The following is a 21181-nucleotide window of genomic DNA, read 5'->3' on the forward strand; positions in this document are numbered from 1 at the left end:
GCACGAGAAACATGAAGAAGCTTGCCTACTTGTGTCTTGCTTTGCAGTGTAATTATATTGCCTTCAACGTTCCAGCGGATGGGTTCAAGCTACAAACCTATCATTAATTGGTCCTTCGAGAGCCGGAGCCCTGGAATCGCATTCACCGAGGGGAGGAGGGACACACTGAAAGACTGACGTCAGCCAGGAAGTTCCTGTGGATTCGCTGTCTGTCTTTTCTCCTCGATGAATGGCGATCGGCGGGATTCGATGCTGATATTACACGCTAAGCAACACCAAGTAAGTTTACAGAGGCCGACTCTATAACCGTGTCGTTGTGCAGTCTCCGCCACTTTGTGAGGCGTTGAGAAGTTCGCTGCTTTGTGGAGCGAAACCCGGGTTCCTTGCTACTGTGTGCAGCAAGAGGTTCCTTACCGCTTTGTGGGGTAAGAGGTTCCTTACCGCTTTGTGGGGTAAGAGGTTCCTCGCTACTTTGTGCAGCGAGAGGTGAGTTCTCCGCCACTTTGTGAGGCGTTGAGAGGTTCCGCGGGGTCCAGATTGTGCTGGACAGTAGGCCTATTTTGTGTTGTTGTCATTGTCGTCGTCGTTGTTGTTGTTGTTGTGTGAGTGTGTGCGGAGCAGAACATGTGGTCTGTGACACCGACTGTTGTTGTTATCATGGGTTTCTAAGCAACCAAGAGTGAGTCGGAGGGAGACAGACGTTTGTGCTGGACTTTGCTCCTGGCAGCACAAAGTATTTATGTAAAAAAGAGAGGGAGCGACGGCTCCACAGCTGCGCGGGTTCACGCGAGCGCGGTCACGCGGACCTGAGCCGTGCGGTTAATCGCAGGCTTATAAATGGAAGAGATTTAAATGTTAGAAGTTTTCAGAAAACACACCAGCCTTGAAGAGCGTGTGGAGAAGGCCAGTCCACAGCACTTAAGATATGCTCTGGTGAATGGCTTTCCCCCCACCCCTTGCTGACACAATGTTTATTCTTTAGCTTGCCCTGATCGACAACAGCCTGTGTGCCAGACCATAGATTTAATTGAGGTGGATAGTTGTTAAAAGTAATCTACATTAAGCTTGTGGTTGCTCAAATTCAGTACAATGACATATGAGGTGAAGTGTTATAGATAAATATTTAAGCTAATGAAGTGCATAGAGGCACTTGACCTGTGTGAAAGACTGTCGTCTTATTATGAGCCATTGTTGAGATATACAGCACACCTGTGAAAACAACTAATATGCTGAACCCTATATGAAACATCTAAAAGTACGTGATGGAGAAGCTGTATTGAATATGAAAGTGTAAGACTTTGCCGCTGTGGGAAGAGCATGCAACTACTGTGTGATGTTGCGTTGCGTTTTTTTCTTTTTCTTCTGAGCTGATGAGCAAGCTACACATTATCAGATCAAGAGCTGTCTGAGAACTACTCAAAGAGAGGGAAACAGAGCTAGGATAACTGTGATAACTGGAGTGTGCAGCGTTTCCATGAGCAGTTTTCCTGCATCTTGACTTGTGTGTAGAGTGTTCATAACATCAGCATCATGTTTTTGTTTATTTGTTTGTTGGGTTGAAAAATAGTTAAATAAACTGGTGATCATATTTACGGATCACCATGGCACATATCATCAGCCATGTGATTTATTTTTGCAGATGACAAAGTGAGTGTGAATGTGTCTGACGTCACAGTGTTTTTGTGCGCTGTGTAAAAGTAATTGCCTTTGATTGTGAGTGAGAGCGGTGATTCTGCAGGTCACCAGCTATTGTAACGAAAAAAAAGAAAAAAAAAGAGTGAAAAAGAGAAAGAATTTATATTGTAGATGAAAAAAAAAATCATAGGAAAAAGGTTTTGTGTTGATCAGCCAAAAACAACAACAATTTCATTTTCTGCTTTTAAGAAAAGACTGTTCACAAAAACACACACAGAGAGAGAGATGTGTGTTGATTAAGCAGTGATGATAATAATGAAATGTCTTAGTTTGTCACTTTCAGGTGAAAAGCAGACCTGAATCAATTTTCCACATGCAGCAGTCGGAAGAAAGTTATAGTTTAACATCATTGGAAACATGCAGGCCAAGTTTCTGGCTGACTTATTTACAGCGCCATGTGTCTCTCAACCTCACAAGCAAGCAAGCTCTCACCCCTCCCTGAAGACAAGAAATGCAGCTCCAAAGCAATAACATGATAAAGAGACAGCAGCAAGTCCTGAGCAAAGAGCCCCAGCAAAGCAGCAGCAATGTGGACAAACAGTATCAGAGAAGAAGAGCAAACCCATCATCCTGACTGATCGGATGGATGGCACTGTGTTTACAACAGGCTGTGACTTCACTGTGCATGTGAAGAAAACGTTTGAGGAGAACTGAACAGTTGGAGTTTGACATTTGCCACCTGTGGAGTAAAATGGCAAGAAGAGACAGTGGAACACAGGACAAAGCTGAAGGAGAACTGCCGGCTGTTTGGACTGTTGAAGTGGGAGAGGACAAAAGAGTGAGAGGACAACAGAGTGAGAAGACTAGGTGAGAACACAGAGGAATGCTGTTATTTAATGTGGGAAATCAAAATTTGGGTTAGCAAACCTGGGGAAAAGAAAACTGACTGCTTAAGTTGGAAAATTGAGAAGGAGTCTGGATATATGCAAATATAAAAAACATATACATCATATACAAAATCACACACACAAGCAGAACATGCATTAACCCTACTAACACAAACACAAGAGAGCTCATGAAGATTAGACAACATCTTCAGCATGTGAGTCTGTTTATCATCTTGTCCAAGTCACTTAGTGTGATGCAAAGACCAGTGGACTCATAGCACATTAGTTAAGAAATGATTAAATAATAGCAGAGAAATGTGTAGGAAAGGCACAAACACCCATGCAATGAAAATTAGCTTGTTATCTTTCATCAGTGTTAAAATAGTGTCAATTTAGCAGACACTTGTTATTAAATACTGAATTTATCCAATGCAAAAAATTGACTCTCCAGGTTGCAGGACAACAGTTTAACTTTTGTGGGAAAAAAGATCCTGGTTTGACCAACCAGTGATCAGACAATAAATTTAGTTGTTAAAATGGTAAATTGGGAGAAGCTTCCTGCTTGATTGAGGCAGCACATGTAATTTACTGTATGAGGGAAATTGTCTTTTGTGATACTATTTTGAACATGCTTTTCTGTTGTCCTGTCAACTTAGTGGGTTAATAGCTGATATGCAAATTAGTTGATCGGTTTTAGATTAATGAAAGGTGATTGAATTCTAGCACGAGTGAATGAGATGTGTTGGAGTTTGTTGTGTGTTGAGTGGAGACTCTAAAACACTGAGTTTCCTGTTTTGATGTGCGAGTGAATCCTGTATTTAGATACACAACTCTGAATACGTCAGAACAAACTTCTTTTGTGAAGTGCATGACAGCATGTCACATGTTTTATGATGAAGGGAAAAAGGAAAATTGAATAAAATAGATCTGTGGTTTAAATGAGTGAAGAGCACAGACCTGGTGTTTAAACTCATAGCTAATAAGACATTAGGCTTATGTTGTGAGTTGTGCAGCTGATGGTTGGTTTGGAGTGAATCTAGCTGATGATTCTTCTCCTGTTGTGAAGTTGATGAGGAGTTTGTGTCATGACTTAGCAAGGCCTTTTTATTTTGATACTTTCACAGTGCACTGAAAGTTTGGTTTGATAATCTCTGTTATTTTTCATTTTTATTTTTTGAACAGGCACTGATTTTGTTTGTCTATTTCTTTTCTTTAAGCAGATCTGCACGTCGGGAATTAAAAGTGCTATACGACCTGTCGAGAAAGCTGTTACAAGTGAGTTTTCTCCACATTGAAATGGGCTCAGGAGAAAGCTACTTATTGGGACAATATTAAATGAGAGTCCCTGTCCTAAAAAGGATTCAGCGATGTAATCCTATCTAAACTTCTTTTTCTTTTTGAAATGACGTCATTTTGCTGAGAGTGGAAACTAAATGCGACGATAGGTTCCACTATCAGCAAAGAAAGAAAGAATGAATGAATGAATGAATGAATGGAAATAGAATAAAAACAAACTGACTGACTGGTAAAAGCTGACAGGACTTGACCACGACTCAAGTTTAACCTCCACCTAGACAGGACAAAAGGGTGGATGATTTTATGTGTTTTTGTTACAGGAGCAGAAAGATGACAGCAACATTCGAGGTTGCATGATGATTTAATCTTTTAAATGCCATTTTCTCTGTCTGTGAATTTACTATGTGTGTGTTATTCACTACCTTGTGTTGCTTACAGAGGTAATGGTGACAAAGTATGCAATACGCCTGCGCAAGCGCTAACATTTGCATTTTCTTTTCTACAGCATTGCAGTTTTTCATGTGTTTGATCATGTGATTTATAAGAGGATTAGTTAATGTTTTTTTTACTATTGTCACGGCTGGCGGAGTGAGCCGTGTGGTGTGGAGGAAAGGGAGGACCCAAAATGCAGCAGTGACTGATGATACGAGTGATGTTTATTTACAAAGTGACAATGGCAGAAACAGGCAGTGAGGCATGACAAAACAACTGAAGAAACCTAAACTGGGAGAACTAAATGACAAACCTGAGACCATACAAAAGGGGTGCGGGGCAGAGAGACGCAGAGACAGGAACACCATAGAACGCAGACGAGCCGACAATGAACACAGACCGACACCCACTAAATATACACACACAAGGTAATCAGGTAATCACACACAGGAGGGAAGAACAGCTGAACCTAATACACATGAGGACCGGAGGACACAAGCTGAACACAATGACAACAGACACAGACCTTCAAAATAGAATAGGAAATCCAGAACATGAGCCTTCAAAGTAAAGCAGGAACACACAGACTGATTTACAACACAACACGGGGACATGAACAGAGCACCAAGGACAGACACAGGTAGGGCTGAATACACACACCAAACTACAGGTTCAACCCTAAACCAATACAAAATCAGAATAAACACAAAGCACAAAAATGAACTTCAAGGAAACACAAAACGCTGGGCCAAAATGACCCAGGACCATGACAACTATAGGATTTCTGGGTTTATATGTGTATGACATTCTTTCTACAGCTAGGGATGGCTAACTTTATGGTGTTTTTATGGCACCTCTGGAATGTGGATGGCCGACGCCTGCCCACCAGGATAATCAATGTGTGTTGCTAATGTTTGTTTTTTGAGACTGCATGTACAAGATTCAGCAGAAGCGGACAAGTGACATGAGACAAACAAATAAGAGATGCGGTGTTATGGAATAGTTAATATGGGCTCATTTGCTGGCCACTCTTGAGCCCATAAATAATATATGAGTGGAGTGACTTTGCTTACGAGAAGTCACTGATTACATTACTGTTGACTGAGTACATGGGATGATCCATGTCTGAGGCAAATTATGGTAATAATTGTAGTTTACTGATTTGAGAAAACCTGCACATGACACTTGTCTTGCTAGTGCTGAATGCTTATTACTTTTATGATATAATTGTTTACAGGTATGACGTTTGATTTCACTTCCAGATTTTGCTTTCCAGGCCATGATGGTGTGTATGCAGGCTCCTGGCAGAGCCAGGTGTTATGCAAAACACACTAACATTTTTATTGCAGGATTATAGGTCCAGGGTGGTGCTGCTCCAGGGGAGGAGATGCCCTGATGTTGCCTGGGATATGATCTAGCTAATCTTTTTCTTTAAGACAGGAATCCAGGTTTGGTGAGTTGACGCATGGGTGTGTCCATGCGTCAAGAGGAGGGGTCCAAGGATTAACATTAAACAATGTTTTTTATTATTGTTGCAGTGATTTGTGTGATTAGCCGTTTTATTTACAGGTATTAAACCTATGCAAGTGGTGCACCCATGTTCAGATGAGGCTTTGATGGCCTATAAGTGAAGTTCACTGAACTAAAGAATGTGGTTTGATGATTGTTGACATACTCTCCAAATAGTTTGTCTTCCTAGCAAGGAAATACAGGTGCAGCAGTAATCTCCTGAGAAATCTTCAGAGGCCCAATGAGAAGCGCATAGCTGACAGGACCAGGCAGTGGTTGAGGTCAAAGGTCAAGCTGGTTGGGGCCCATCATGAGATCAGACCTTGGAGCCACAGCAAGGACCATTTTAACTGCCTGCAAAATAGCGAGAGACCCTCCTGGATTTATCAGAGCCACTGCAAGAGGTCGAGGGCCCAGGAAACCCCGGCACCCTCAAGACAGCACAATAGAGAAATCTCACACTTGGTTGTTTCAGTGGTGAGGGGGGAGTGCTGATTGAGCCCCCGTAGGGTAAGCTCGCACTTCAACCTCCAGCCTCTGATCAACTCTAGGGCAACCAAGTGCGAGGCGTGACGGACCTGTGTGCGACCAGGACCCTCTTGGTTACCTTGACTACGACGCTCATCCTTATAGGACCCCAGCTGGTGCCGGAAACAGCTGAACCAGGAGGAGGGCAGAGGAGATGGACACATGACAACTCTCACCTAAGAGAGACAGATCCAGCAGGCCCAAAATCAGGACTATGCATTATGAGAAGGAGTGCCTGAGAGGATCGTCCACAGGATGGGAGCTGAGGCCAGGAGAGAGACTTCAGGAGGATCAGAGATCATCTTCAGCACAGCAGACATCACACAGAGAGCTGTGCTACTGAGCTTCCAGGAGATCAAGAGGAGACTTCCCACAGCAAGATTTTAAATAAAATGAAAGATTCAATATTGACGCTGAGAAAGACAATTAAGGTGTACGACGTGCTCTGCCTTAAATCTTCAGCAGCGTTGGGATATGAAAACTCGAGGGATGAGGGCTCCATCGACAGCGCAGAAGGAGTTCGAGGATGACATCATGATTCTGTGAAAAGCACAGGAACCAGAAGCTATGGTGGTGATGACAGCAATTTCCTATGAACATCATCTAATGCTGTGCCACTGTACTGTGCATACGATGACACTCTGAAGGCTGCTGGGATCATAACAGCAGTAAGATGACGGAACCCAGCACCCTTTCCACAGAGAGCTTTTTCTGCAGAGCGTGGACAATGGCAGAGTCATAAATATCCCCCTCACAAGACGAAGGTCTGAAGTCAGGTGATGGGGGCTGGTAAGAGGCCATATAACTGGAGTGCTGAGAGGTCTGCAGCTTGGAAATAGCTGAGACCCATGTTGACGAACAACAAAACCAACTGGTATGTTTGAATGTTTATTCTACATACATTTGGACTCTGGTCCTATGGACAGTGATGGAAACAACTGGAAGAGACATTCATGACGCCCTGCAGAGCTTAAACCACTCTGCAGAGAGACATGTGATGTGCACACCCGGAGGAAGCATCACCAAGCTGGGATGTTTTTGAAAATGTTATCTTCTTATTTTCACTATTAAATTAACAATTTCTTTGTTTGCTCATAGGATGCAGTTTGCCATGAGATGAGATCAATGAGGAATGGGATAACTGCTAATACATTTGTTGAACTGTGTACCTTTTCAGTAATTTAGGGTGATTTGACGTATGCTGAGTATAAAAATGTTTGCATTGAAACTGTCAGACATGAGGTATTCATACCTGGGAACTTTTCAAGCATAAAGGTCAAAAAGGGGGGAAATGTTAGATTTGTATTGTTGATTGTCATTTATGCTTAGAAATATTTACTTATATATGCTTAGAGTTTTGTAATTAGTTGTAGATTGGTAGAGGTTTTGATCCTTGATAGTCTGCAAACTTTGTGTGTATTAGACAGCACTTTGGGAGCATGAGAGGTCATACCGTGTCTTATTGTTTTATGGTAGGATTAATGTAGTTGCGTCTGTTCTAGTCTAAGTGCTCTTTGTTTAGATGAACTGCAGGACTTCCTCACCGTGTTATCTAGGATGAACCATCTAGGGGGAGGGGGAGGCTACCCTCTTCCTGACCAAGGATGTTTGACCCTTTGATCAGCAGTCCACACACACACACACACACACACACACACACACACACACACATACTGGTAAAGGTGAATTGGAAGGACAATTTTTTCAAACAAGATTTTTGCAACACTAAACGGACCCCCCTTTCCGCTTGTGCTAGATAGATGAAGTGCATCTTTAAAAATCCCATTTGAGTTGTACAACACAAATCTCACTTCAAAATTGTGAAAAACACACCAGAACTCAAAATATAAGAACCTGACAACATGGTGTAATAAGAGGACAACACTAATTAGGTAACTTGGCTCCTCCCCCTGACATGAACAGTAATTGTCAGGGCTAACTTTATTAACAGGACAAAGGCCATACACATACACAAACATGTATTTTGTGTGTATTAAAAGGGCAACAGGTGAATAAAAGGAACAAATTGAGTGCATTTTACAAAAACAGGATTGTTTTGTTAACAGAAATGAAAATAACTGGCAATATAAAATTATATGTCCTCTTAGATCAGATGCACTAAAACAGTGTCAACAAAATGAATTTACCAATCTTCTAATAGTAAAATTCTAAAATAAATAAATGAGAAACCAAAACATACAAAATATCTTTTGTAACTCCTCCAAGAAGTACTTTGGAGTTATGTAGACTCCTCTACATAGGATTTTCTTTTTTCTTCAACGACACGCCCCGATTCCTCACAAAATCTCTGATGTTTTGAATAGAACGACCAGCCAGAGCAGGATCTTCTGCAGTTTTGCATTGCTGGCATTCGATAATAGTGGCCAGTTTTCCTTTTTTGATATGTTCGCCAAAATACTTCATTATCGCAGCAACCTCCGTGGGAGACCAAGGATGCTTTTTGACCCTCCTTGCATTTTCCAGAGAAGCTAGAAGCAGAAAAAAATAAATGTAAACAAACTACTTTTTAAACAATTTTTAAATTAAAGGGGAGGTATTATGCTCAATTGTGTGAGTTGACATGGTTGTAGGATGCAAAAATATAATGGCGATAATCGGCTTCCTTCAAATAAGCTGAAGAATTGAGTTCTGCACACACTAGTTTTACAGCCCTGCTAAGAACAGTTAGTGTTTAGTCTACACAGCCCAAAGACGGCCTTTGCATTGTCCACGAGGACAGGTGCTGAGGCTGTGATTATGCTGGATTGTGCAAAATACACTACCTGGGACCTAAAAGAGCTCCTTTTTTAGTTGTTGAAAACCTACACTTAAGGAGTCGGGAGGCAATTCATAACCAAATATACATACAAAAGCAACAAAAAAAAGTGGGTTTTGCATAATATGTCCCCTTTAAGGTGAATTTGTTGTAACAGTGTTTCTTTGGTATAAATCCTGTAATGCTGACTGTTTAAATACTTATTACAATGGATGAATACATTTATTTAAATGTAAAATTCTGAAAGGTAGCCCACATTAAGTCAGAATTCCAATAAATAGCTATGGCAAATCACTATGGATGGAGAGCATTTTATTCCACACACCGTTATACAACAAAAAACATGTATAGCATGATATTGTAATAATTTGAAATGTATAACATATACTCAAACATTTCATATATAACTGTCTGACTCAAATGTTTATTTAAAAACAAGGGTGGACCCTGCCTGACCATGAGGTGGGCCTTCAGGTTTTTTCAGTGAACATAATTTTCTTCAAGACGTTCAGGTTACAGCCCACAATTAGCCAAACCAGCCCAAATTTTCCAATATTATCCAGATTCTGCCTATGGGAATAAGATGATGTTCAGAGTATGGAGATAATGTAGAAGCCCAATGGTTGAGGAATCCTCAAAATTAAAAACCCAAATCATAATATGTTCTCATTGCTTTGTTTATTAATTGTTTTGGTGCATTGCTGTTTTGAAAATGATAAGTATTTAAATGTATTACAGATTAAAACAGGCATAGGGAAAGTAATTTAAACATTTATCCCATTACTTAATACAAGGTATTGTTCCACATTGAATGTGATTTATGTTTTACCTTACCAAGTAGGTTAATATAATTGTCTAACCAAGTTGTAGAATTATGGTACGGTCCCTGGCAGAAAGATGAGCATAGTCACCATACTGGCTTGGGTGGTGTGGATAACTGGGTTCAAAAATGCATGAAGTTTACATTTGTGCTTAAGTGACTTTTGTATGCATGTCACCATTTACCAGATTGTTTATTTGTTTTCTTCTTACTGCTTGGCTTCATCTCCTTGTTTAGTATTCTGTTGGGTTCAATGACCTTACCCGCTCCATTTTTACTTTGTGCTGAAAAACAAAACAAAACAGTAAGCATATATTTGTTGTATTAAATCTCTTATAATGTAATGTCAAATGCTCCTGAATGTGGTCAAGCAACTAATGGACCTTGAAATCTTGAATATGGTTTCTAAGATAAATCCAGAGTCGCAACTATGACTTTTAGTTTAAGGTGACACATGTGAATGTGGAATATGGCTAGAGCTATTACAGCTGATATTAAAAGATACAAGGCTGAATTTTTCTCCAAACAAGACTCCGGTGTAGTGATGGGATTTCCGGCTCTTTTTAGAGATCCGGCTCTCTCGGCTCGGCTCACTAAAAAGAGCCGGCTCTTTCGGCTCCCGAACCGGCTCTTCAGGTTATTTTGTTGCTTTCATTCATTTATTATTAACAACAATATAAAATTATGCACAAAATGAATTACTAATGTTTAAAAACGTGTTTTCTATGTATATATGTTCATTATATAAATCTGCTTTTATTTATTCACTCCACATAAAATTTAAAAAATAAATTATAAAATACAAAAACCTACCATTTACAATTTAACTTTTAAAATTTAAACTTTAAATTTAAAAATACCAAGTGCCCAGTGCTCAGCTCAGTGGGTAGACACACTGGCAGCTTCACTTATATCACACTTAATTCACTGTGTTTTATCTTCCCATCGCACTGATGAGTGGACAGTTTTCAGGTGCCCGTGCACCGGCTCTATATGATATCCTTTTCTTGCAGACTCTACACTCTGCCTATGTATTGTCAGTAAAATTTAAATGGTTCTAGATTTTGCTTCTTTTCTTGGTGTCACTCATTTTCTTTACTCCACCTTTCTAATGTGACGACATTGTCTCTTGTTGTTGCTCCCGGCTCTCTTTCTCTCTCTCTCCCTGCTGCTCTTTTCGTGTGCTACTGCTGTTGCGAGTGTAACTACCGCCCCTAGCTCCTCCCTCTGCTCAGAGGCGGGAGGGGTGCAAACGCAAGGCTCTGTTTGCGCCCCTCCCGTCTCTACTCAGCGCAAACACAAGGCTGACGTGCAGCGAAAAAAGTGAGAGAGAGGGCAAGAGAAAGTAAAAAAAAAAAAATCCACGGCTCCCAATAAGGAGCCGGCTCGCATCGTTCACTTCAAAGAACCAGCTCTAAGAGCCATTTCGTTCGCGAACGACCCATCACTACTCCGGTGACTGGTCAACTTTCCACTCACCACTGATTTACTGTAGAAAGAGGATGAGAGCGTAGAGGGAATACTTCAGAAGCGCAAACCAGGTAAATAAAGAGTAGTAGATCAGCCCTCCACACACCAACTATTTTCATCTCTCTTGATTAATCTCATCTCCTTCTGTCTCCTGCAGGGCAGCTTCCTTTCTAACATCCTTCAACAAACCTTCCTCACTGTCCCTTGTTTGCACATGCCCAACACAACCTCAACCTGGCCAATGTAGAACAATGTAGACATTTTTTCCAACATGTGCAGTCCCAATGATATTGTTCTTCCTAATCCTATCCATTCTCTCCACCCTCAAAAAGAATCCCAGCATCTTTGCTTTCCCCAAACTCACCTCCAAGAACTGCAATCTATTAAGAACTCTGCTGCCCCCTTACTCTACTGCACTCACTCTAGAGACTATATCACCACATCCTAAAAAGAACATTACTGGCTGCACACTGACTATAGTATTGAGTGCAAACTCCTAATCAACTTTTAAGCCTTCAACAACCTCGCCCCCGCCACCCTGAGGGATTGTCTTTACTGTCACTCTCCCACAACACTGCTAACACTAACCTCCTTACCCCCATCATCAAAATCATAAATCTGAGGGTACAATCCTTTGCCACTGCTAATTGCACCCTCTGGAACTTCCTCTGCTCATTAGATTCTCTCTAGAACTTTAAATCACAGCTCAAAATCACCTGTTCAAACTAGCATTTCCTACCTGACCATCCTCCAAAACTGACCTTTCTATTCTGTTGAGCTGGTCTTTAGAAAGATCCTTGACTTTCTTTAAATTACCATTTGGACAAAGGTAACAATCACTGGAAAAATGATAGTAATGAATTATCTTTTTTTTTTTTTTACATAAAGATAGCAAAGATAGCAAAAGTGTCTAGGAAGTAGTTACAAAGGTAAAAGCTTCAATAAATGATGACAAACACATACCTGGAGGTTCCTTGACAACTTTCTTCATCATTCTAGTATCTATAGAATCTGTAATAAAGTCTATTAGTCATGTGATTTCATAAATTGAACAAAGTTGAGACTAATCACATTGTACTTACCAATCTGTGGATATACAAGATTTCCTTCATTGACCTCACGCTCCGCTCCGACCTCCTCACGCTCCGCTCCGACCTCCTCACGCTCCGCTCCGACCTCCTCACGCTCCGCTCCGACCTCCTCACGCTCCGCTCCGACCTCCTCACGCTCCGCTCCGACCTCCTCACGCTCCGCTCCGACCTCACTTTCTTCACTTGAATCTGTCAACTGTAGGTTATCTAACAAAATAAAAGATTGTCTTAATGAATTATAAGGTTATAGTGCAGGAAACGTGTATAATTCTTAACCTTAACACCACTTTACCTTCGATTTCAATCTCTTCAAGTGTTTTGCCTTGAAGGCTTTTGAGAGACCCTTTCTCCATGGCAATCAGTAGTTTGGATATTTTGGCAAGCTGGGTAGTAGCCTCTGGAAGTCTATAATATTCGCGATGAACACGAATATCATGACCTAGGAAGTTGGCAACTTGGTCTAACTCGTGATTCTTGAGGTTTAAGATCTGAGACAAAGTTGCGACATGTTTGCGCAACTGCGTTGAACGTAGGTGTTCAGGGTTTTCAGCCCCACATTCAGTCGCATAAATCCTCAAACAGTCCTGTCCTCTGTAGGGAGTCAGACAATGAGGTCTGGCAAACAGGAATATGTTTTCTGCCAGAACACCACAGTCTTGTCTTTTCTCTGTCAGCCGTGTTATGGCATTCACCATGTCTGGTGAAAGTAGCACTGCAACCTTGCGTCCTCGTTTACCCCTCAATTCTACACGACTGAAGTGTTGACAAAGGTAAAGTTCAAATTTTGTCAGTCCAATTGCAACATCCTTGTGCAGGGTACTAGTGTCTCTCTCCTGGAAGCCATTCAGTGTCATCTTTGAAATTTCTCCCCCTCTTCTCCTGTTAAATAGTATTACATTTGCCATGGTAGCTTTACAAAGTTCACTGTATGATTTTGGTGAACTATGCTCTTCCAAGTCCTTCAGTGCTTGTTCTGTAGTCTTCTCCAGATGTCTATGAAGACGCTGAACATCTTCTGTGAAAGGAAGTGTGGAAGGCTTGTTGAAGTGCCGCTCGTTTAGTGTGGTTAATGCAGTATGGGAGATGAGTTCTGACCACTTTGTAGCATAAAGGGTTTTGAAACTCTGGGTTGACTTTATCAGTGCACTGTCTTCTGCCATCAGTGCTCTGCAATGTATAATATCACAGACTTTCTGCAGTGAGTGTCCCAACTTTAAAGCAAGGCTTGGAGTCGAGTAGCAGTTCTTTTCTTCATCATACCCACACACCTTCTTAACAGCTTTGATAACCACATTGAAATTTGCAGGTCTTACAGCATCCTCAAAAGTGTGTATTGAGCATTCTTTCCGAAGTGTGAGCAGAAGTCTTCCACATTCTCGGAGTGTCTGGCGAATGTAGTCAAATTTGGTGGGATCTTTCCCATGTTTGTTAAAGAATGATTGAGCAAGCTGAAGAATAGAGAAGTCACTTCGCACAGTAGAAGTTATTTCATCATCTTTCATGACAGCTAATATCTTCCAAACACCGGGGGAAACTTGCTGACACAGAGCTGACTCACTCATACAGGCCAGGGACAAGACCTTTTTTCGTCCCCCCTCTGAATTGGCCTCCACTGGTTTTGAAGAACATTTACGAACATGTCTCCAAAGATCTCTTTTAAGATATAATGCCTCGCAATAAATGCAGTGAATATAGTCTTTTCCTTTGTAGGGTTTTTTTGATGTGCGTCTGGTTTTTAATGATCCAATCCCACTTGCGATGACCTCCGAGTTATGTCTGTGGTTTCCTTTGTTTCGCAGCTTAGAAAGCATTTTCAAACGGTCTTTGGACTTCTTGGGAAGACTTAAAACTCGAGCAACATCTGCATGTGATTTCTCATGAGTTTTTAAATGACGTGTAAACTTTGTCTGTAGTTTTCCACAAATGTAGCAGTATGTTTTGTTTCTTAGTGAGGAGGATGTTTTTAAGGAATCTTCAGCCGTAGTATTAGAGTCATCAACAATGCCTTCAGCATCAGACTTTTCTGCTGTGGCAATAACCCCTGATACGTCGAGCTGTCTTGTGCCAATTCCATCTTCAGATATTGATTCGGCATCTTCTGAAATTCTTTGTCCTACTCTCTCTAAAAAACTTTCTAGGCGAGGTCTTTTCGTTTTGCAAGCAGATTGACTGCTGGAGATCTCAGAGTTCTGTACTTGTTTGCAACTTATATTTAAAGGCTCTGATTTGTTGTCCCATGAGCTGTCTGAGTCAGCTATAGAATCTGGCACATATTCCTCTTCTGATGAAGCCCCCTCACTTGAACTATCTTCACTAAAGACCTAATAACAATCAAAAACACAAAGTAAGACTTTGTTTACCTTACATATTTTACTGAGAAGAATTCTGCAAAAACACTTACCTCTGGAAGAGGTTCAGTGAGGTTCACCTTGTGGCTAACATAACATCTTTTGTGCCAGGACTGGTAGCAAACTAGACAGAGAAAAATTAAGTTAATAAAAGAAAGGTAGTTAAAGCTGCTTTCCCCAATTTAAAAAAAACAGGCTAGATGGAAGCATAAACACAGTCAAGAAGGCTCCCCCCTCCCATTGGATATTATCCATAGGCCACACCCCCTGGTGTGCTTTGCTGCTAAACAGGCCAGTGCATAGTGTGGTGGAGCCATGTTAATGTAGAATTTAAGGAGTCAGGAAAGACTGTTCTATCGTTTTTCTGGACTGAGCCATGTTATTGGCTGATGGTTTTAGACAAATGCAACAGAACCACTTCATTTTTTTTTCTTTAATCTCCAAACAACATTTATAGCTATGCTTTGTTAAAATGTTGTTATGAACATGAAAAAAAAAAATGTTAAGCTAACTTGTTTTTGCAAATTGGGTATAGCAGCTTTAATAATGACATGGTAAGTAAATATGTAAAAAGTGCAGATGTAAAAGGTTCATTATGAACATATATCATATTTACTTATGGATTAGTTTTTATAGTGTTCCTTATGGATCATATTTAAGATATTCTAATGTACCCAACCTTCCATAATTAAATAATTACCTTCACATCTCACACCACTCCATTTCAGAGGCGAAAAAGGTCCTCCACATGCAAAACATTTTTCTAAACTTGACATTTCGTCAGGGACTAGATCATGATCGCAGTCCTGTTTGGTAAAAAAAAACAAAAAAAAAAACCAGTGTAATCAAAAACAAAATTCATACTTTTGTGATGTAAAATATCACAACCAAATAGTTGTTTTGGTTCCTCTTTAAAAAGGAGTTAAGGACGGAAGAAAAAAAAAAAAAAAAACAGGTTCAAGTGTTACTAAAACTATTAAATCAATTTTTGTAACTTTTGCAATGCAAAATTTAAAGGGAAAAATACCTGCTGTATATAGATCAATTTTCAAAACAATTTGTTCTTCTAGGTTTTATATTATGGTATATATTACAAAACCACAATGAAAAGAAAATTCATTGTGGACCCACAACACCCAAAAAAGATTAGACTTACAATTTGTTCTTTCTGAAATGAGAAGATGTGTCCAAAGTTTTGACTGGGAGTGTAAAAAAGTATAATTAAATCATGAAGTCATGAATCCATCAAGACATAACGGATGGCCTTTACACAACAATGTTACATAAATGTGCTTAGCATTAACAGGAAAGAGTTTAGCGATTGTTTCGGTTGTATTTACATGCTCCTTCCTATAGTAAGCTTCATTCTTGCTCCTTGATCAGCTGAAATTCAAATATGCGATCTAACTACATCAGAGTTCATTTCAACCAAGCCGAGAACTACGTCTTTATGCAAACCAGATTTAGGGTTGGGGTTTCATACTTCTTGTTTCAAATCTCAGTCCTCCTAATGCGTGCATCTTACTTGGTCAAGATAACCAAGGACCCACATACCTCAATACTGCCTAATAACTAGCACCTCAGTCTACAACTAAAACAATCTGACACTGAAACTCCAATTTACCTTTGTTGCGTCGTTAGGAGAGGAACTGGCTGCATTCTCATCCACAGCCTGAGATGGCACCATGTTGGATTTCTAAAGAAGAAGCGTGAATAATGAATGGCAGTCTTTGGGTCTAGCCAAGATGAATACAGTCCTCCTAATGTCTGGACCTGTCCAGTTGAGTATTACACAGGACCCGTGTGTGTATGCACAATTGCCAGAGTAACTCTCATTGATCTGAATTCATTTCTAAACTCAGTCCTCCTAATGTCTGGACCTGTCCAGTTGAGTAATACACAGGACCCGTGTGTGTGGGCGCACTTGTAGGTAGAACTCAGTTGTTTATACTTCCTGTTTCAAATCTCAGTCCTCCTAATGCGTGCATCTTACTTGGTCAAGATAACCAAGGACCCACATACCTCAATACTGCCTAATAACTAGCACCTCAGTCTACAACTAAAACAATCTGACACTGAAACTCCAATTTACCTTTGTTGCGTCGTTAGGAGAGGAACTGGCTGCATTCTCATCCACAGCCTGAGATGGCACCATGTTGGATTTCTAAGGAAGAAGCGTGAATAATGAATGGCAGTCTTTGGGTCTAGCCAAGATGAATACAGTCCTCCTAATGTCTGGACCTGTCCAGTTGAGTAATACACAGGACCCGTGTGTGTATGCACAATTGCCAGAGTAACTCTCATTGATCTGAATTCATTTCTAAACTCAGTCCTCCTAATGTCTGGACCTGTCCAGTTGAGTAATACACAGGACCCGTGTGTGTGGGCGCACTTGTAGGTAGAACTCAGTTGTTTATACTTCCTGTTTCAAATCTCAGTCCTCCTAATGCGTGCATCTTACTTGGTCAAGATAACCAAGGACCCACATACCTCAATACTGCCTAATAACTAGCACCTCAGTCTACAACTAAAACAATCTGACACTGAAACTCCAATTTACCTTTGTTGCGTCGTTAGGAGAGGAACTGGCTGCATTCTCATCCACAGCCTGAGATGGCACCATGTTGGATTTCTAAGGAAGAAGCGTGAATAATGAATGGCAGTCTTTGGGTCTAGCCAAGATGAATACAGTCCTCCTAATGTCTGGACCTGTCCAGTTGAGTAATACACAGGACCCGTGTGTGTGGGCGCACTTGTAGGTAGAACTCAGTTGTTTATACTTCCTGTTTCAAATCTCAGTCCTCCTAATGCGTGCATCTTACTTGGTCAAGATAACCAAGGACCCACATACCTCAATACTGCCTAATAACTAGCACCTCAGTCTACAACTAAAACAATCTGACACTGAAACTCCAATTTACCTTTGTTGCGTCGTTAGGAGAGGAACTGGCTGCATTCTCATCCACAGCCTGAGATGGCACCATGTTGGATTTCTAAGGAAGAAGCGTGAATAATGAATGGCAGTCTTTGGGTCTAGCCAAGATGAATACAGTCCTCCTAATGTCTGGACCTGTCCAGTTGAGTAATACACAGGACCCGTGTGTGTATGCACAATTGCCAGAGTAACTCTCATTGATCTGAATTCATTTCGAAACTCGGTCCTCCTAATGTCTGGACCTGTCCAGTTGAGTAATACACAGGACCCGTGTGTGTGGGCGCACTTGTAGGTAGAACTCAGTTGTTTATACTTCCTGTTTCAAATCCCAGTCCTCCTAATGCGTGCATCTTACTTGGTCAAGATAACCAAGGACCCACATACCTCAATACTGCCTAATAACTAGCACCTCAGTCTACAACTAAAACAATCTGACACTGAAACTCCAATTTACCTTTGTTGCGTCGTTAGGAGAGGAACTGGCTGCAATCTCATCCACAGCCTGAGATGCCACCATGTTGGATTTCTAAGGAAGAAGCATGAATAATGAATGGCAGTCTTTGGGTCTAGCCAAGATGAATACAGTCCTCCTAATGTCTGGACCTGTCCAGTTGAGTATTACACAGTACCCGTGTGTGTATGCATACTTTTCAGTATAGCCTTTATTCATTTAATACTATTTATACTTATACTGTACTATTTACATTATACCTTGCTTCTCCATGGCCAGTTGGAATCACCATAGTTATAGGTGATTTCTTCTCCTGGACCAATATCTTTGATTGCAAACAAACAGAGATGGGGCCTTCCATCCACTCTGGTAACTGTCATTTTACTGTTTGGATTCACATTATCGTCATTTACAAGTCTGCCAAGTGAGCCGTCCTCTCTGGTAGCATCAACACTAAAACAAAAAGTATACAATAACAATTACACTCTGTAAAGAAAGTCATTAAGTATATTAGGTTGTAGAACGTCTGAATAACATTTTAATATTCAATTCAAAATATTATTTGAATATTATAATTTGTAAACCTCATGTATTTTATCCTTTATCAAAGCAGTTACATACCATAACTGTTTTCCATTGAACTTGAAATCAAATATGAAAACCTTGAGTGCATCATGGTAAAGTTTCATTCGGTTTTCTTGTTCCTCTTTAGTTATGATTTGTCCTCTGTACTCAAAAAGAAAATCTCCCTTTTGAAATGACCGACAGCTGAACACACCGCGACCTAAAGACACACATCAAAAACAAATTGGGCAATAAACTATAAACCATTTAATTAAAATCCTTCTTGTTTTTAAATATGTTTTTTATTTGATTATATTGTATTATTTATTTTGGAACATGTAACATGTTCATAATTCCTTGGGGAAAGACAAGGAAAAAATAGAAATATAATAATAATAATAATAAAACAAGTATAATTATATTCGTGATTATTAATTTTCTCATGCATGGTATGCTACAAAAAAACTACAAAAAACATAAAAATTTCTATTTTGAGAAGCTGACTGCATTCTTTGGAATCAACTCACCTTTAAATGAATCAATATACCTCACATCAAATCCTGCCTTGTCTTCACCTAAGGAGCAGTAATACCTAGCATCTTGTATGGGATTTATTTTAGCTCTCCGTGGCCTTGTTGCCGCCATCCCCTGCAAAGATCAGGTATTAATGACTTTAGAAATAACACATTATACTACAAAATGTATGTAGACATAGAAATAAACAGATCGAAAAATCTATTTATGTTGGGGAGAGCTCCCCTAAAGGTTCCAAATATCTTGAATCACTGTGTGTCAGAGGCTGCATGCCCTACCTGTGGAAGTTCTGTTTCGTATATTTTATTTGGTCTAAGGTTACTGCAAATCTTAATGAGTTAATTTTCATATCCACATTTCCTTAACCTTTTATATTTCTTAAAGTTATAAATTAAAATAATGATTTAGTATGGTTGAACAATAAGCATATTTGTCCTACAGTTTTTGTTTCATTTGTAAAATATTTTCTGAAAACAGATCTCACTAGTTTTAAAACCACAAGTTTTGTGATGCTAAAACCAAAATTAATCAAACCAACAGCAACAGAATGTCAAACTTTTGCTACTAGCATGCTGGCTAGCTAAACTGTCAAAAATTAGATGCTTTGGTGTATCCGAACGTAATATAATAACCTATATTACTTTGCTTTATTGGATGAATATATTTATATAAACATCATGTGTAAGGGAATTTGTATGGTTCTCACCTGATCTTCCACGAAAGCAGTAAGATAAAAGCTGTCTCATTAAATCCTCATGTCGTGCACCTGAACTCTTTAGTGTCCTCTTCTTCTTCTTCTGCTCTTTAAATGTTCATGGTGGTTGGCAACCAGCGTAGATGTACATTAGCGCCCCCATAGTGCTGAGGAGTGGATATCATTGGCCAAGAACAGTGGATTAACACTGGGATTCTTGCAAATAGAATGCTATGATGTAATAGAGTTAAATTGCTCTAGTGCATTCTGACATAACTCACTTGGAATATGTAGACTTAATAATACTGTATAAAATGTAATTTTTCCAAAAGACTGATATTTATGCTTCTAAATTTTTAAAGAATGAAACAAAAGTAGTAAATGGGGATGATGAGTTTTAGTAACAACTTCAAAGTTATTTGGCTAAAAGAGTTTTAAAATTCAAATAATTAACTTGGACCAAAAAGGCATATTATTGCTACAATGAGATTGGTGAATAAAAATAGATTAGACCACAGATATTTAAGTATTGCAGCAATACAATTAATTTTCATGACCTTAAGTGTTTTTGTGATGCTTTCTTTTTCTTTTTAAATAGTAAAAACTCATGACATAATTAGGACAAAGTTTATAATGAAATAGAAAAATCTTTATTATTGTGGCTGGTCTGGGATGCTGCTGCAGGTGAGATGGACTCACCTGCATTGTATCTACAATCTGTTACAGCAACCGTATAATTATTGTAATTGTTGGACAGCGCGAGGGAACGACCGGCTCAGGTGAGCCACAGGCTGGTGCGCTAGCGTGGGCGGTCCCTGGAACCACCTCGTCACCAGCGCCGCTAGATCTACAGGCGAACGCCCAGGTAGTCACTTCCCCGTGGCTGGGGCGCTGATGCTCCAGGCCTATTCCCTCGCTTGCTCATGGAGGGGAGGTGGCTCCTCGGTCTTAGTCGGGGGAAGAGGGTATGTGGCGGGGCGTGTTCTGCGATGCCGCTGCATGTGAGATGGACCCACCTGCACGGCATCTATAATCACACCACGCTGGCTTAAAACTTGTGCTCTGCTTGTGGTGTTGTTTGTGGTGATGTGTACGGCAGACACAAACATACCTTCCCACCCTCATACACACAACCACAAACACTCGGCCCTCACCCAACGTGGACACAGACATAAATGGACACTGTACACACAATCACACTCCCCAAACAT

General features: G+C 40.2%; 1 protein-coding gene across 1 annotated transcript; it reads right to left on the reverse strand.

Moving 5' to 3' along the window:
* Window positions 1–2776: 2776 nt before the first annotated feature.
* Window positions 2777–20771, reverse strand: LOC308402882 (uncharacterized protein). The gene is made up of 14 exons (XM_080892010.1): window positions 19983–20771; window positions 19270–19390; window positions 18800–18962; window positions 18439–18631; window positions 17714–17785; window positions 16885–16956; window positions 16417–16488; window positions 15493–15598; window positions 14846–14916; window positions 12737–14765; window positions 12436–12651; window positions 12317–12364; window positions 10069–10167; window positions 2777–8776 (listed from the first exon to the last, which is right to left on the reverse strand). The coding sequence occupies exons 2-14, from the start codon at window positions 19385–19387 to the stop codon at window positions 8541–8543; spliced, it is 3495 nt and encodes a 1164-aa protein (XP_080748136.1). The 5' UTR covers window positions 19388–19390; window positions 19983–20771; the 3' UTR covers window positions 2777–8540.
* Between the last annotated feature and the right edge of the window lie 410 nt (window positions 20772–21181).

Source organism: Rhamphochromis sp. 'chilingali' (assembly GCF_963969265.1).
Source record: "Rhamphochromis sp. 'chilingali' genome assembly, chromosome: 9".
NCBI lineage: Eukaryota > Metazoa > Chordata > Actinopteri > Cichliformes > Cichlidae > Rhamphochromis > Rhamphochromis sp. 'chilingali'.